Source organism: Bubalus bubalis, chromosome 2 (genome assembly GCF_019923935.1).
Source record: "Bubalus bubalis isolate 160015118507 breed Murrah chromosome 2, NDDB_SH_1, whole genome shotgun sequence".
NCBI classification, from domain to species: Eukaryota; Metazoa; Chordata; class Mammalia; order Artiodactyla; family Bovidae; genus Bubalus; species Bubalus bubalis.
In genome coordinates this window covers 77,064,258-77,083,062 of record NC_059158.1, presented here as the reverse complement: position 1 = coordinate 77,083,062, position 18,805 = coordinate 77,064,258, and the positions used below count along the sequence as shown (strand labels likewise).

At 44.8% G+C, this 18,805-nt stretch overlaps 1 protein-coding gene across 1 annotated transcript in view; it reads left to right on the top strand.

The window, feature by feature from the left end:
* Positions 1–8,395: 8,395 nt before the first annotated feature.
* LOC102411899 (plasma membrane ascorbate-dependent reductase CYBRD1) overlaps positions 8,396–18,805 on the top strand; it is a 32,962-nt gene continuing 22,552 nt past the window's right edge. Inside the window, exon 1 of the mRNA XM_006070245.4 lies at positions 8,396–8,714. Within this exon, the coding sequence (XP_006070307.2) occupies positions 8,522–8,714 (193 nt within the window). The 5' untranslated portion in view covers positions 8,396–8,521. The remainder of the gene's footprint in view (positions 8,715–18,805) is intronic.

Here is an 18,805-nt window from a genome sequence, read left to right as displayed (position 1 = left end):
GGGAAATAGATGGGGAAACAGTGGAAACAGTGTCAGATTTATCTTTTTTGGGCTCCAAAATCACTGCAGATGGTGACTGCAGCCATGAAATTAAAAGATGCTTACTCCTTGGAAGGAAGGTTATGACCAACCTAGATAGCATATTCAAAAGCAGAGACATTACTTTGCCAACAAAGGTCCGTCTAGTCAAGCCTATGGTTTTTCCTGTGGTCATGTATGGATGTGAGAGTTGGACTGTGAAGAAAGCCGAGTGTCGAAGAATTGATGCTTTTGAACTGTGGTGTTGGAGAAGACTCTTGAGAGTCCCTTGGACTGCAAGGAGATCCAACCAGTCCATTCTGAAGGAGATCAGCCCTGGGATTTCTTTGGAAGGAATGATGCTAAAGCTGAAACTCCAGTACTTTGGCCACCTCATGGGAAGAGTTGACTCATTGGAAAAGATCTGATGCTGGGAGGGCTTGGGGGCAGGAGGAGAAGGGGACGACAGAGGATGAGCTGGCTGGATGGCATCACTGACTTGATGGACATGAGTCTGGGTGAACTCTGGGAGTTGGTGATGGACAGGGAGGCCTGGCGTGCTGCCTGGCGTGCGACCATGGGGTCGCAAAGAGTCGGACACGACTGAGCCACTGATCTTTCTCTTACTGTTTTTAGTTTTCTGAGGAACCTCCACACTGTTTTCCATAGTGGCTGCACCAACTTACATTTCTACCAACAGTGTTGGAGGGTTCCCTTTTCGCCACACTCTCTCCAGCATTCACTATTTGTTGACTTTTTAATGATGGCCATTCTGATCAGTGTGAAGTAGTACCTCACTATAGTTTTGATGTGCATTTCTCTAACAATTAGCCATTTTGAGCATCTTTTCTTTTCTGTATTCTTAATTCACTGGCATTTGGATCCTTGCAGACTGGAAACCACGCCTCCCAGGGTTAACTAATTCCTGGAGATAATTTGCCTGCTAGCATGCCCTTTTGTCCAGACTGATTACTTTGAAGTCCATCCCCCAGCCCCCAGCTCCTTTTATCAAATTCAAAAATTAAGTGAAGGGTCAGGCAGATCTGGGGCTTCCTAAGTAGATTTTTCACTAGTGGTAAAGAATTTGCCTGCCAATGCAGGAGAGTAACAGATGCAGTTTTGATCCTTGAGTCAGGAAGATCCCCTGGAGAAGGAAATAGCAATGAACTCTAATATTCTTGCCTGGGAAATCCCATGGACAGAGGAGCTTGGCAGGCTACAGTACATGGAGTTGTAAAGAGTCAGACACGACTGAGCAACTGAACACACACACTTTGTAAGGTAGATCTTACAAAGCGATGGAGAGTGGAAGCAATGCCTTGGTCTAACCTCCATTGCCTCCCCTGACACAGGGAAGAAGCTCTTTGGAGCTGAGCCTTTGCTTGGGCACTTCTCCAGGTGCTCTTCTCACTCCCTCTGCTCTCCCCACACGTCTTCCTCTTCTCCTGGGTCTGCTTCCTCGGGAAGAGTTCCTTTCTGCCTCCTCCCACACTGGGGCTCCTTCGGCTGTGCCAGACACAGATGAAGTCCTTCCTTGCTTCCCTCTGAGTGCAGGTGGACTCTGGGAGCTTCGGCTCAGGGAGGTGATAGGGGCCGGCTCCACTGCCAGAGTCAGGGCCAATCTCCTCAGCAGTTCCCTCAGAAACGCCTCAGAATAGCAGACCTTTGGTTTTTGCCCTGAAGACAACACAGGAGGAAAGTATATTCCTCCCATTAACAGGGATTTGACTGTGTTCCTTTCAAAACTGCAACCCTAGTTTTCTTTCGCTGAGGAGCCTTTGACCATTGCCTGAGCTTGGGTTATACCATGAGTCACTGTGTCAGCTGTGAGTCACTCTATTTTAGTCATCTGGGAGAGCTTTTTGATTCCCAAATCTCTCGCCTAGAAGGAGAGGAGAGATGAAGATGTGGGAGTTCACTTCTGCTTGTGATTTTTCTTCTTGCTTCGCATAGTCCTCCTTTCTTAACATTTCCTAAGAAGGCAGAGGCAGGAAGGCTGGGGAAACAGGAGTATTAGGCAAGAGTGTTTTTCCACTTGTCTCTGTCATGGTCCTGCAGGAAACAGCTGGTTTGCAGTCTTTCATTCGCGAGAGGGACTTGAATTAATACAAGCACTATTTACAGAGGGTAAATAGCAAGCAGACTCTTCAGTCCGTTTAGGTTAAGAACCCCACAAGGAATGGTGAAGACCAGGAACACACACAAGCACACGCAGGCCTGTAGAAGCAAGGGGACCTGGCGTTACTGGTCCTGGGAGAGCTGTAGTTGGGGAAGGCAGCAAAAAGGAACACAGCCACTGTAAAAACCATGGTCCAGCAAGGGGGCATGGTGGGATAAATGGGTCAATGACCCCTCTTTATTCCTGCCCTCTGATCTTCCAGCACCACCAAAGTCAGCTGAAAGCCAAGGGCCAAGAGCCTCTTGGGGCACAGGGCAAGGCCAAGAAAGGTGGGGGGGAGAGTGGTAAACAGAGAGTAACCAACACACAGTCAACATCTGGAAGTTTAAAAAAATGGTGCACTTATTCCACAAAGCAAGCTACTGCTTGTAGTAAGCAAACAGCTTATTATACTTTACATTAGAATACCAGACTTCTGTACACACCACAGAACTGCAACACTGCCTCGCAGAAGATCAGCACATAAATGGCAAACAGGGCGCTGGTTCCTGATCTCTTTGTTGACTGGGGTTTAGGTTTTCTCTCCCTGGCCCTCCACACCTCTCCTCACTCTGTCAGGGACAATACAAATTTGTGCCAATATGTACCTGTTTCTAGAATCTCAGGCTTTTTGGAAGGCTATCTTGTTCATGCCCCACCCCATCTCCTACACATCAGGAAGCCCTTTCATAGCACTGGTGTAAAAGTACTTGAGTAAAGTATCTTTGGTGGCACTAGTGGTAAAGACTGGAGAAGGCAATGGCAGCCCACTCCAGTGTTCTTGCCTGGAGAATCCCAGGGACGGGGGAGCCTGGTGGGCTGCCGTCTATGGGGTCGCACAGAGTCGGACACGACTGAAACGACTTAGCAGCAGCAGCAGCAGTGGTAAAGAATCCATATGCCAGATGAATAGATAAGGAAATTGTGGTACCTATACACAATGGAATATTACTCAGCTATAAAAAGGAATGCATTTGAGTCAGTTCTAATGAGATAAATGAAATTGGAGCCTATTAAACAAAGTGAAGTAAGTCAGAAAGAGAAACACCAATACATATTATTAATATATATTCAGTTCAGTTCAGTTCAGTCACTCAGTCGTGTCTGACTCTTCACGACCCCATGAATCGCAGCACTCCAGGCCTCCCTGTCCATCACCAACTCCCGGAGTTCACCCAGACTCACGTCAATCGAGTCAGTAATGCCATCCAGCCATCTCATCTTCTGTCGTCCCCTTCTCCTCCTGCCCCCAATCCCTCCCAGCATCAGAGTCTTTTCCAATGAATCAACTCTTCGCATGAAGTGGCCAAAGTATACTGGAGTTTCAGCTTTAGCATCATTCCTTCCAAATAAATCCCAGGGCTGATCTCCTTTAGAATGGACTGGTTAGATCTCCTTGCAGTCCAAGGGACTCTCAAGAGTCTTCTCCAACACCACAGTTCAAAAGCATCAATTCTTCAGCGCTCAGCCTTCTTCACAGTCCAACTCTCACATCCATACATGACCACTGGAAAGACCATAGCCTTGACTAGATGGACCTTTGTTGGCAAAGTAATGTCTCTACTTTTGAATATGCTATCTAGGTTGGTCATAACTTTCCTTCCAAGGAGTAAGCATCTTTTAATTTCATGGCTGCAGTCACCATCTGCAGTGATTTTGGAGCCCCAAAAAAATAAAGTCTGACACTGTTTCCACTGTTTCCCCATCTATTTCCCATGAAGTGATGGGACCAGATGCCATGATCTTCGTTTTCTGAATGTTGAGTTTTAAGCCAACTTTTTCACTCTCCACTTTCACTTTCATCAAGAGGCTTTTGAGTTCCTCTTCACTTTCTGCCATAAGGGTGGTGTCATCTGCATATCTGAGGTTATTGATATTTCTCCCGGCAATCTTGATTCCAGCTTGTGTTTCTTCCAGTCCTGCATTTCTCATGAGGTACTCTGCATATAAGTTAAATAAGCAGGGTGACAATATACAGCCTTGACATACTCCTTTTCCTATTTGGAACCAGTCTGTTGTTCCATGTCCAGTTCTAACAGTTGCTTCCTGACCTGCATACAGATTTCTCAAGAGGCAGATCAGGTGGTCTGGTATTCCCATCTCTTTCAGAATTTTCCACGGTTTATTGTGATCCACACAGTCAAAGGCTTTGGCATAGTCAATAAAGCAGAAATAAATGCTTTTCTGGAACTCTCTTGCTTTCTCCATGATCCAGAGGATGTTGGCAATTTGATCTCTGGTTCCTCTGCCTTTTCTAAAACCAGCTTGAACATCTGGAAGTTCACGGTTCACATATTGTTGAAGCCTGGCTTGGAGAATTTTGAGCATTACTTTACTAGCGTGTGAGATGAGTGCAATTGTGCAGTAGTTTGAACATTCTTTGGCATTGTCTTTCTTTGGGATTGGAATGAAAACTGACCTTTTCCAGTCCTGTGGCCACTGCTGAGTTTTCCAAATTTGCTGGCATATTGAGTGCAGCACTTTCACAGCATCATCTTTCAGGATTTGAAATAGCTCCACTGGAATTCCATCACCTCCACTAGCTTTGTTCGTAGTGATGCTTTCTAAGGCCCACTTGACTTCACATTCCAGAATGTCTGGCTCTAGGTCAGTGATCACACCATCGTGATTATCTGGGTAGTGAAGATCTTTTTTGTACAGTTCTTCTGTGTATTCTTGCCATCTCTTCTTAATATCTTCTGCTTCTGTTAGGTCCATACCATTTCTGTCCTTTATCGAGCCCATTTTGCATGAAATGTTCCCTTGGTATCTCTAATTTTCTTGAAGAGATCTCTAGTCTTTCCCATTCTGTATATTAATATGTATATATAATATACACACAACATATATTAATGCATATATATGGAATTTAGAAAGATGGTAACAATGATCCTATATGCAAGGCAGCAAAAGAGACACAGATGTAAAGAACAGATTTTGGACTCTGTGGGAGAAGGTGAGGGTGGGATGACTTGAGAGAATAGCATTGAAACATGTATATTACCATATGTAAGACAGATGACCAGTGCAAGTTCGATGCGTGAAGCAGGGCACTCAAAGCCGGTGCCCTGAGACAACCCAGAGGGCTGGGGTAGGGAAGGAGGTGGGGTGTTCAGGATAGGGGGAACACATGTGTACCCATGGCTGATTCATGTCAAGGTATGGCAAAAACCATCACAATATTGTAAAGTAATTATCCTCCAATTGAAATAAATAAATAATTTTTTTTTAAAAGATAGAAAAAGGAAGAATCTGTCTGCCATGCAGGAGATGTAAGAGGTGTGGGTTTGATGCCTGAGAAGAACCCCTGGAGGAGGAAATGGCACCTCACTCCAGTATTCTTGCAAGGCAAATCTCATGGACAGAGGAGCCTGGCGGGCTACAGTCCACGGGGTTGCAAAGAGTTGGACACCACATGTCTGTGCACACAAAATAACTTTATAAAGTACTTCACAAAGTATTTGAGTAAGTACTTTGGTGGCAAACTGTTTACTCACCCCCGGGGAAAACTTAGACAACAACTCTGTTTTTAAAAGTTATTCATACCAAGCCACAACAATCAAAGGGACAAGATTTATCAAAGTTAGGTCTTTAAAGGACAACTTAAAAGTTGAAAATTTTCTCAGTTTAGCTGGTAACTTCAACGTGATTCAACATCATCCATATTATTTGGCCAGGTTTTCATTCTCCTAAGGTAAACGTTTTGTTAAACGGAGTCTGGAATTCTTTGCTGCTGCTGCAGAGTAAAATCAAATCAAGAGTGGAGTGAAGGTGCTGGGCTAAGGGTGTGAAGAAGTTACCTGGGGACAAGAACTAGATACTTTTAGGGAGAAGAATAGGGACACAGTGATATTGTTGTTAAAGAAGTACTAGTTAAAGGTCGAAGAGGAAGAGAAACAGTATAAAATTAAACAGGGAATCTTTGTAGCACTCAGGAACCCAAATGTCCGAAAAAATAAAACCAGAAGATGCAGCGATGGTTTCTGTTTATTCCTATGCATCTACTCTCACCTTTCTCCACTCTGCTGTGTCCTGAAGACTGACCTATATGTGCTACATCATCTTTCTTCTGGGTTTCAGATTAGCTTCTGTCCTTTGGGACCAGGCAGGAGACTGGAGGGGAAGAAAATAAGGCTGGAATATTCATGCCCCCTTCTCATTCTTCCTCCCTGTGGGGTCCCTGCAGGCTGGCTGCATCCCTCAATTCGAGATCATGGCCCCAGTATGGCTGCCCTTTTTACACTATTGTCGTGTGTGTGTGTGTGTGTGTGTGTGTGTGTGTGTCTTTTCTGTCTTTGTCTGTCTCTTTCTGTCTCTGGATTTCAGTAACCCTCTCCCATTCAGGTCTGGGCACTGCAAACCCCTTGTGGTTTCCCACACCCTGCCCACAACTTTGTAAATAGCCCTGTTCATTATTAAATTGCCCAACCGGAATGATCCGTTTTCTTCCTGCCAGCACCCTGACTGACACAGTCAGTTCCATTCTTCTCCCAACATTTACTGTGTAGCTACTATATGTCAAGTGTGTGTTTGTCGCTCAGTCATGTCTGACTCTTTGTGACCCCATGGACTATAGCCCGCCAGGCTCCTCTGTCCATGGGATTCTCCAGGCAAGAATACTGGAGTGGGTTGCCATTTCCTTCTCCAACTATATGTCAAGGAAGGATAAAATGATAAATTAGACAGTGAGTACTCTCAAGGGGGCTGTCTGGGGAGTGGAGACAGCCACAGGAATAGATCGGTATATCACACCTTAGTAAGTGATGCAGAGAAGCACTGGATGGGGAGGTGGTTGTGTGCATGCATGCTAAGTCACTTTAGTCCAAACTCTTTGCAACGCTATGGACTGTAGCCCTCCAGACTCCTCTGTCCATGTATAAGACAGGGGTGTAGGCAGACACAGGTAAGGTTTCTTGGTGAAAATGATGTTGGGCAATTTTAGAGGCAGGGACATGCGTAGGAAGTAGTCAGGAACTGGGAGACAAGCCATGGACAGCAGGGCCAGACCACAGAGAGCCTTACACTGTGGGTGTTGTTAAGTCACATCTGACTCTTTCATGACTCCATGGACTACAGCCCACCAGGCTCCTCTGTCCATGGGGTTTTCCAGGCAAGAATATTGGAATGGGTTGCCATGTCCTTCTCCAGGGGATGTTCCACACCCAGGGATCAAACCTGCATCTCCTGCATTGGCTGGCAGATTCTTACCACTGAGCCATGGGTGAAGCCCCATACTGTGGTTAGGGGTCCTTTTTTTTCCCATTTGTTTACTCTCTTTTTCTTCCTTTCTTTTTACCATCAAGGGAAAACTAGTGACAGCAGTCAAGTCTGTAGCCTCTAACTCTTGGACCTCAATCTTGGACCACTACCAGTGTGTGACACTCCTACTTCCTTGCCTAAAACCTGTCTTTTCCATCGAAAATCACATCCATACACCTCCTACACATTCTAAGGGCTTTCACAATGGCAACAAGACAATATGGTAAACAATTAATTCTTTGGAGATGAGCCACAGGAAGAGCTAGAAGTGAAGGTTCCCAAATGCACTCTGGGAGACCTTGCAGCCACAGCCCTGCTTTCTTTAACAGGAATAATAATTCTGTTACTTTTCTTGTCCAGTGGAGAAGGGTGAACTGAGTGTTGGAAAGAGGGCAGGGAGTGAGTAAGCTCAGGCCACCAAGATGAGGCTTTCGTCCAAATACGTTTGAACAGGTGGCACTTTTAAGATGCATTTTTATCACATATGGGGAAGTCGAGGGTCCAAGAGGTGTCTGCTTTCTCTGTTAGGTGTTCACTGCCAGTAGTTTCCTTGCTAGATGAGACCAGGTACACACTGTCTCACAGGTTCCTCCTCGGCATCAAAGACAGCCAGTCCCCTAGGTCTGCAGCTTAGGAGGCTTCGTAAGTCAAAATCACACACACAAAGCCACCCGACGGACCCCTCTCTTCTGTTTGTGCACACTGTTTGTGCACACCGATTGTGCACACCACTGCCTTACTCAGCCTCCTCTCAGAGAAGGAAGAGACACGGGAAAAGTTAAAAGAAAGTGGTGGGTGTGGAACCTTCTGGACTCTTGCTCTCAACAACTAACCAGATCGGTTACTCGAGCTCTCGGCAAGCGCAGACGCCGACCACGAGATCCCCAGGGTGGGGCTAGTTTCTGAGCTAAGAGCCAGCTGCCCCCGCCCCGAGGCCCCGCATCCCAGGCAGGCCCGCGACAAAGCCCCTCCCCGGGGCGGAGAGAGCTCCTAAAAGTCGACGCCGCGTCTCGCCGCAGGCCAGTACCCAGGGGCCGCCGCCTCGCCGAGTTCCTTCCCCGCCACCGCGCGGAGTATGGGGCGCTGATGGCCATGGAGGGCTACAGGGGCTTCTTGGCGCTGCTGGTGTCGGCGCTGCTCGTCGGCTTCCTGTCTGTGATCTTCACCCTCATCTGGGTCCTCCACTACCGAGAGGGGCTCGGCTGGGACGGGACCGCGCTCGAGTTTAATTGGCACCCGGTGCTCGTGGTCACCGGCTTCGTCTTCATCCTGGGCATCGGTACTGGCACCTCTTGGGAGGCGGCGGGGGAGGAGGGGCCGGGGTTCCTGACCGAGTTCCAACCGAGTAAGGCTGGGCGAGGGAAGGGGTGAAGGAGTAGCGGGGGCCAGGGAGCCGAGTCGACAGTGCAGAGGGAGGTGGCTCGTCCGGCGCCCGGGGGCCGCGGGCCGGGCGGACTTGGGCGAGCGCGGGAGCCGCGGCGGTGGGGCGAGGCGCGCGAGACTCGGGTTCGCTGGAAGACGCGTAACTGGGTCGACCGACCCGGCTAGGTTAACTATTTACTGCGAGTGGCTGGGACGCTACACCAGACTCCACCAAGCTTGGGAGCAGAGGAGAGATGCAGGAGCGCGGTGCGGCCAGGCGGTCCGCAAGCCCCCTGAAAATCGCCCCTGTGGGACCAACCCTGCGCAATCAGGGGCGCGGAGATCTCTTTAGGCAAGGCCTGTCGTTGAACTTGCTTTGAGACTGCGGGTTAGGAGAGGAAGGCAACGGTGGTGGGGCGGGGTGGGGCGGGGGCGAATGGAGTGGGGAGAATTGGCCTCTTGTCTCATCTTCTCTCATTTTCTCTAAAGCCCTGAGCGAAGGGGAGGCCCGTCAGCGGGTGGCCTCACGAGTGAGTGAAGGAAGCATCAACTCTGGTTTCACTCCTAGAGCGTTAAACTCAGTCAAGCCCAAGAAGCTGCCAGGATTCAAAACGGTGTTTCGCTGCATCTCCAGGTTACTGGACAGTCTTGAGCCCGACTTGTTTTTGCGGCTGCAGACTGGCGAAAGTTCCCCTGCGGGACTTCCTGTTGGGCACTGGCCCGGATCATGGGGCCAGAGATGCCCTCAAGGGTTCCGTGGCCGCCTGGCTGAGTGAGAGAGATGCTTATGCTTGGGACTTCTTTGGGGTTTGCTGCCTCGGCCTGCATTCTCTCGGATGAGCCTGGCACGGAAGGGGGACTCAGTGGATGGTTGTTTTTGTTTTGAGCTATAATTGACATATTCGTTTCAGGTGTGTAACATGATTATATATGGAAATACCTATTACTAATTAACATCCATCACCTCACATAGTTACAGTTTTTTCCCCTTTGAGATGGGATGAGAACTAGATCTCATCTCACTTAGCATTTAGAACATTGCTAAAGAATCTAGTCTATTTAGCATTGTTCAGATCTACAGTATATTATTATTACTTGTCACCACCGTTCTGCTACATTACATCCCTTTAGAACTGGAGGGCTGTACCTTTTGACCACCTTCACTGTTTCCCCGCCTACCTCCTCTCTCGTCAGTGGCAGATCTTCTTATCTTTGTGTATGTGCTGACAGCTTTCTTTTCTTTCAGCTGTTGTTGAGCTGGAGGAACCTCTAGCTAGTGCTGCAAGCGCCATTTATTTGTAACCACTTTCCAAAAAGTGAAGTCAAGGCCTTGGCAGAGAAAGCATTTAGAAAAACGCAGGAGTAGTGGACTGGGGTTATATCATAGAGAAGAAAGGAGAGGAGAGGAAAAGGACTGGGAAACAGATGCCCACCAGCTGAAACCACTAGCCTTGCCTCTGAGCAGGCTGCCTTTTCTCCACCAGTATTTAACTTTCCCCAAACAAACAAGAGATCAAAAAAGCACCGACCTCATTCCTAAAGAAAAGATTTTTGTTTCTGTTTAAAACTTGGGCAGCAGCCTTTGCCAGTGTGGCTGGATAAGTGGCATGTTCCCACTCTGGGAGGTAGAGGAAGCTGCTGCCAGTGTCCAGCTATGGAGACTTCCCTGGTGTGAGATTGGCATCCACCCGGGTGTGAATACCACTGGATGGCTGAGTCGTTTGTTGCGTAAGTCTCAAGTTATTTTGCCACTAAACTAAAATGAGAAAAACATACTCGAGTTCCAAAGTCACTGTTGGCAGAAGCACTATTTCCTTCCTGGTGGAGCCCTCAAGTTTGGCCGGAGCTGTCAAAATCTTCTGTTTGCTCAAAGCAGTAGAAACACTCTTCATCTCTTCCAACCCAGTCCTATGAGCAGCACCTAATACTAAGAAACTTTACCAAGGGGCTACAGTATCTTCTCATAATTTAAGGTAATGGAAACAGGTGATAATACTTGTTTCTTGACTTCTAAAAAGGAGATGGCCTATCATTTATTGAGTGCCTCTGTGCACCCACTCAGGGCATTAATTCACAGATATATAGAAGCATAAACTGAGGCATGAAGCAGCTAAGTAATTTGCCTGTAGAAGTAGTATACATGTTTTCAGTGGTTTTATTTTCAAGTTTCATTTCTCTATTCTTAAGGCAATATGCTTATTTTCTGTAAAATATCCTTTTTAGAGAAGCAAAAAGCTTCATCTAAAAACACTTTGAAACTCTTCATGATAGAGTCCATCACAGTTTTCCTAAAAGAATTTATAGTTTGTCTAAACTTTGGGCTTTTAAAAGTCTGTTTACATTCACTTTGCAGCAAAAATATGAACATGGATATTTTGGAAATTTTCATCTGCTGCCTTCATTTAAGCATAACTGCTGTATTTGTATTAGTTTTGGAATGTTTGTCCTATCAACATTACCCATCCTGTTTACTATTTGGATTCCAGGCATGCAAAACACTTTAATCAAATGACACATTTATTTTTTATTTTTAAAATGTATTCTATTGAAGTATAGTTGACTTAAAATGTTGTGTTAATTTCTACTCTACAGCAAAATAATTCAGTAATACATATATACATTATTTTTCACATTCTTTTCCATGGTTTATCACAGGATGTTGAATACATCCTGTGCTATACAGTAGGACCTTATTGTCTATCCATTCTATATGTAATAATTTGCATTTGCTAATCCCAAACTCCCAATCCATCCCTCCCCACCCCCTGCCCCTTGGCAGCCACAAGTCTGTTCTCTATGTAGATGACACATTTAATTGACATGAATGTAAACTTTCTCATATGTATAGGCACATGCATAGACCTCATGAATTCTTGCAAGTTTTGGCCCACCTGCACTTCCTCACATCCCACAGTAGAAAGCCTCCAGTAGAATGAGTAGGAGTAAAGAGTTGACCTTATAGACGGGGGTGGGGGGGGGACGGGGACACACGTGTTATAGACCATCCGTGTTATAAAAGCCTTTTGTACTGTGTGTAATTGCTTCAAGGAGCAAATTTTTAGGCTATATTATTTCAGATCTCTAATAGTGAACATGATGTAATTGGGTTCTGTGATACACAGATGTTTAGAGATGAGAAAAGGGAAAGTCGCTCAGTTATGTCCAACTCTTTGCGACCCCTATACAGTCCATGGAATTCTCCAGGCCAGAATACTGGAGTGGGTAGCCTTTCCCTTCTCCAGGGGATCTTCCCAACCCAGGGAGCTAACCCAGGTCTCCCACATTGCAGGCGGATTCTTTACCAGCTGAGTCACAAGGGAAGCCCAAGAGATTAGAGAAGTGCTTCACAAATGCAGAGAGCAAACAATATTTAAAACTGTATGAGAACTGGTATATGTCCTTTGAAATATTTGTAAGAAGTAAGCTCTGAAGAAAGCAAGGGTAATACAAAAGTTACAAAATAAATGTCTGTGTATGTCTTTTGGAAAATATACGTGTTCTAAAATAAAGTATAACAGACTATAGGATATTTAAAGCTGAAATAAAATTTTAAACTAGTAGGAAATCTAGCAAACATGAATGAGGAAGTTTCAAAGAGACCTTTAGAAGAGCTTTGTGCTTCTCTGAAAGGAATGTTTCCCATGAAATAAGTATACTGCCAGGAAATCAGAGAAACAAAACTTGAAAAGGCCACAGAAAAGACTGAAACAAATAAATGCTCTCAAAGTAGCTGTTGACCTTTTAAAAGGTTCAGCAAGGTGGAAAGTGCTTTTTAGAAAAAGGTGGAAAATTCAGGTATATAAACTTAGTGAAAAGTCTCAGCAATCCTATACTCCTTAGTTTTCCATGTGTAGAACTGTTTTGACTATATAAACTGAGGGAAGAGAAATTCAATAGTGTAATGATCTCAAGTTCGTTTTGTGAGAGACTATAACTTCATTTAAGTCACATTTAAAAGACTAACAAGACGAAATTGAGTAGTTCTTAAAAGGCAAGTGCAATATCTATTAACGTACCTAAAAGTGACCAAATTCCAAGACCACTTAAATATATTTGGAAAGGCTCTTGGGGTAAAGCCTGGCAGAGAGTGGAGAAAATGCCTCAGATACCTACCTATTCCAAAACCAGCCTTTGGAACACCATAGATAATAAAGCCTATCACTCATAAAGAAACGGGGCTTTTTACAAAGCATAAATATTCAAGACAACCCCAAACACGTTTTTCTTTTTTGTTAAAAATAAGTGCATACAGATCTCTTTGTAATGTAACTAATAAAAATGTTTCAGACATGAATATTTCACTGTTGTGTCCCCAGTGTCTAGAATAACACCTAGAACTGGCACAAAGTAGGCCAATAAATAGCTGTTGAATGATGGTTCTCAGTACCATTGTTAATTGTAACAATGCACTTTTACAGCCACTCATTTGTGGAGATAGTAATGTGTTGTTGGGTGTGTGTGTTCAGTCATGTTCGACTCTTTGAGACCCCATGGACTGTAGCCTGCCAGGCTCCTCTGTCTGTGGGATTTTCCAGGCAAGAATACTGGAACAGGTTGCCATTTTCTACTCCAGGGGATCTTCCCAAGCCTGGGATCAAACCCTCGACGCGGTCTCTTGTGTCTCCTGCGTTGGCAGGCAGGTTCTTTACCACTGCAGCATCTGAGAAGTCAGGGATAGTAATAGTAGCATCTAAAGGAGAAGTGCCCTCCCTTCTTCTCAGTGATTCTGCTGTTTATAGCTGGTTTGGAAGCACCGATGAAGTCAGCCTCAGGGGAGAATGAGCATGATGGTGTACTGGAATTGCATCTCTACTGTAAAGGCCTTGAGCTTATTAGAGTGTTAGTGCCTGCACCTCTTCACTCCAGCAGTTCTCCCTTTTTCCTTCTACATTAAGTTCCCACCCCATTGGATTATTTCCAATGTGTTATAATGTCTGTTATCTTAAAAACAACCATACTCTTGACCCCTTATTCCCCTTTCAGCTACTGCCTCAAATCTCTGCTTGCCTTATCACAGAACTTTTAGAAATACTTGTCAATACCTGCAGTGTCCAGTTCCTCTCCTCCTATTGTCTCTTGACCCCACTCCAATCAGGCTTCCTCTCTACTGCTGCACCAAAATTGCTCTTAACCAATTGCCTCCACATTGCTAATTCCAGCTGTCATCAGTCCTCATCTTGCTTGACCAAAAAGCAACATTTGGCGCAACTGACGCACTATTCCTCCTTGGGACACTTCTTCACTTGGGCTTCCAGGATCCCTGACTCTCTTGGCTCTTCTCTCCTTACTGCCTACTCCTTTTCGTGTCCTTTGCTGGCTCCTCCTCATCTCCCTGATCCATTAAGGTTAGAGAGCCTGAGCTTCAGTCTTCTGACCAATTCTCCTCTCCTGATCCACTCAGAATCTTGGTCATCTCATCTAGTCTTGTGGCTTTAAACACCATGCATCCCCCTGAATCCTCATATATTTATGGACCTCTGCCCTGAACTCCAGACTCAAATATCCATCTACTCAAACTCTCAACTTGTATGTCAAATAGATATGTCCAAATCTCAACTCTCTGTCTTCCTCATACCCCCCAAACCTCTCCTCCTATAGTTATAGTTCAGTCACTCAGTCATGTCCGACTCTGCGACCCCATGAATCACAGCACACCAGGCCTCCCTGTCCATCACCAACTCCCGGAGTTCACTCAGACTCACGTCCATCGAGTCGGTGATGCCATCCAGCCATCTCATCCTCTGTCGTCCCCTTCTCCTCCTGCCCCCAATCCCTCCCAGCATCAGAGTCTTTTCCAATGAGTCAGCTTCCCCATCTCATTAAATGGCAACTTCATCCTTCTAGATGTATGTTCATGTCAGAACTATATAGTCATCCTTGATGCCTATGCTTTTTCCATACTTCTCATCTAGCCCATATAAAATCATATAAATTCCAAATTCAAAATATAATATTAAATTCAAAATATAATATTAAATTCAAAATATAATATTAAATTCAAAATATAATAACCAAATTCTGACCACTGACTATTTTCTCCCTCCCTCCCTACTTCTCTTCCTCCCTTTCTTTCTTTCTTATCTTCCATTTGAATGTAAGCTCCCTTGTCTGTTTTCTTCACTGCTGTATCTGTGGTGGGCAGAAAATTACCTAACATGTAATTGGCATTCAAAAAGTATTCACTAAATTAATGAAAATTTGGCCAGTCCTTTAAACCGGGGGTCATACATACAAGGATGGCATATAAAGTGAATTTGTGAAGTGGGTTGGGTGTCTAGCACCCACCAGAGTGTCTTCCTGGCTTTAAACATTCAAACACATAAATTCCTGGTCCACACTGGACACCAGTCTATTCAGGAGGAATGTAGGACAGAAACTGGAGTTTGCTGTCAGGGCAGTAACAGGTGCTCCTTAGCAGACATCCTTGCAGCGTAAATCCCTCCATCAGCTCTCCTGTCTCCAGGTGACTCTCCAGACATCAGGAGATGAGATCTCCATTGATGGGATTGGGGCTTAAGGTCCCATGGCCCACATGGGACCTTAAGATGAACCAAAATCTCTTGTAAATACTCTATGGACCTGGTTTCTAGTGCCCCTGAAAACAATACATGGTGAGTTGAACAGTGACTTCCAAAAAATATGTTCAAGTCCTAATCTCAGTGACCTCTAAAAGAGGCTTAGCATCTTTGCAGATGTAATGTTTTTGTATAATTTTGTTTTTTTTACTCATCTTTGGCTGTGCTGGGTCTTCGTTACTGTGTAGGCTTTTCTCTAGCTGTGGCAAGTGGGAGTCTATGCTCTAGCGGCGGTGCGTGGGCTTCTCACTGCGGTGGCTTCTCCTTGCGGAGCATGGGCTGCAGGGCACAGGCTCAATAACCGTGGCACATGGGCTTAGTTGCTCCATGGCATGTGGGATCTTCTCGGATCAGGGATCAAAGCATTAGCAGGGAATTCTTTACCACTGAGCCACCAGGGAAGCCCTTTGCAGACGTAAGTAAGGATCTTAAGATTAGATCAGCCCGGGTTTAGGATGGGCCCTAAACCCAATAACTGGTGTCCTTTTAAGAGAAAAGAGAAGGAAATTTGAGGCACAGACACACAGAGGAGAGGGCCTTGTGAAAATGGAGGCAGAGATTGGAGTCATCTGTGTATAAGTCAGGGGAGCACCAAGAATTGCCAGCAGCTACCAGAAGCTATGGCACCCCACTCCAGTACTCTTGCCTGGAAAATCCCATGGACGGAGGAGCCTGGTAGGCTGCAGACCATGGGGTCATGAAGAGTCGGACATGACTGAGCGACTTCACTTTCACTTTTCCCTTTCATGCATTGGAGAAGGAAATGGCAACCCACTCCAGTGTTCTTGCCTGGAGAATCCCAGGGACGGGGGAGCCTGGTGGGCCGCCGTCTATAGGGTTGCACAGAGTTGGACACGACTGAAGCGACTTAGCAGCAGCAGCAGCAACCAGAAGCTAAGAGGGAGGAATGGAATGGATTCTCAGAGCCCCCTGAAGGAACCAGTCTCGCCAGCAACTTGATCTTAGACTTCTGGCCTCCAGAATTGTGAAGGAATACATTTCTGTTGTTTGAAGTCTCTCAGTTTTTGGTACTTTGTTACTGCAGCCCTAGGAAACCAATACAGGATATAACAGTTACATTGCACTCTGGGAAGCCCAGAGTATGGCATTTTCTTCAGATATTTGTAGACTTTTCATTGTTCTTCTCAGTCCACACAGTTTACCAATCAGGGGTCCATTTTATTATAAGCAGTGTTGCCTAATAACACTTGGGAGAAGCCACTGTGTTTACTAGCCCAGTTAATCAAAGTTCAGATCCTTGTGCCACAGGGTATAGATACGGGCTTTGTGTGAGGGGTAGGAACTGCAGGGAACTAGAGAGGGCCTCCTCCTGGCGAAATAGAAAGCTCTTAGCTCCAGCAGGTTGGGGCAATGTGGGGATCCTCCCAGGGGTCAGAGCTTCTCATTATCCAAGAGAATCCAGATTTTTAAAAAAAAACTGGTTCAGTCTAAAAGTAAACCAGCCACAAAACCAAAAGCCCCACATCATCATGCTAATCAAACAAAACACTTCTGTGGACCAAATCCAGTCTCTATCCTCCAGTAACCTCTAGCGTTTTCTGTCTTGACTTAGTGGGCTTTTCAACTTTTCCCTTAAAAAGTAGAACAATCTTCCCTTTTAAGAAATATAGACCAGAAATCTTTGTTATAACTATTTTTTTCCTATAGAAACTTTCTTAAAAAGTCAAAACAGGCTTCAAAATGGTTGCAGACTTCAGCTGTACCTTTCTAAGTCTGTTTATTCATTCATTCAATTTCTTCATGTATTATCCTATTTATTTAACTAGCATACATTATTTAAGCATTTACTGTATGCCAGACACTATGTAAAACAAATGAGTAAGATGTAGTCCTATCTCCAAGCTGTTCTCATTTGAGTTTGTTATAGCTGAGCTATGGTTTTCTTTTAGAAAACCTGAGCCCTAAATATTTAGAGCTGTCTAGGACTTGAAGTTCAATTCCTAATTTTAGAGGTCAAATGCCTGACCAGGGTTAAACTTACCACCAGTGATATCAGAGCCAATACTATTTCTAATCTGTCATAATATTGCTATGAGGCACAAGAAAATATAGGGAAAATATGGCTGGTGGTGTTAACAATGCAAACTTTCTGGATATTTGTAAATGTCTAGCCCATTAATTGAATTTTTCTCTTTTCATACACTATTTGGTACCAAGAAGGTGCCTTTGTGAGGATTTTAGTCACTTCAAAGAGATGCTTCTAGTACCAAGATGCTGAAACAAATATTCCAAATCACCCAGATCACTTCCTTCATTCTGATTCTCCAGAGGTTTTCAGTTTCATGACATTGATGCTGTGAGACAGTCTGAGTACACAGGCATGTTTCAGAGCTCAGATTCGCCCTGATAGTTGCTGTAGAAATCTTTTCAGGAAGCGTACTTAAAGGGGGTCCTCTGCTTGTACATTTAAACTTGAGGTCCTTTGGATTGAGTCTGCTACATTCTGGGGTACACAGGGAAATAAGTTATAAATCTTGATAGTCCTATTCGGACTATCTACCAAGGAGGTCAAAATAATACTTTATTCAAAGAGTTAAGAAAAGTGTGATGGGCACACCATATTTAAGCAGAGTTTATAAAGGTCTTCAATTTCCAGTGTATGTCACTTTCAATAACTTACTCTTGTCTTATTTTGTGGTTCACTTAAAGCTTATCTAAAGCTATTAAGTGGGTCCAAGGGCAGAATACTTTTTACTGATTTGAAAGGACCATTTGGTTTTATATGAGCTAACACTTGGGTCAGCAGTTAGGTCTGACTGCCTTTCCTGGAGAAGGAAATGGCAACCCACTCCAGTATTCTTGCCTGGAAAATCCCATGGACAAAGGAGCCTGGCAGGCTCCAGTCCATGGGGTCTCAAAGAGTCAGACACGATTGAGCATGCACACACAACACTTGGGTCAGCAGTTGAAGTTTTGATTTGTGCATTTTGAAAGAGAATCTGCTCATTTTCTGGGAAATAATAAATTACTGTACTTTATTAAGATTTATATATTCAACACATACTTATTGAATTTCTGCTATGTGCTAGGCTCTGTGAGCTCTGTGCTAAATGCTGGGATCCGACCATGACCGAGACAGATGTGCTCCTATCTTCGTAAATCACAAGATTTAAACACAGAAGAACTAGAGTCAAATTGTTTTCTATGTATGGGGACATTTCTCTCCCTCCAAGAGCCCTTCTCCCCACATTCACTTTGACAAATTCTACATTTGCATTGTCTGCTGTAAGAGATTTGTGTATGTGGATAGTTTTGTAATGGTATATGGATGGAAAGCTGGTGTCAAACCAGAGATTACATCTTGGAGAATATGTATTTCACATATCCCTGAGTTGATTATGCTGCTTAGGAACTGAGAAGATTTCTAATAAGTAAATACAATTCAAGTTACTGTGTTTCCCTCTTCATTGTT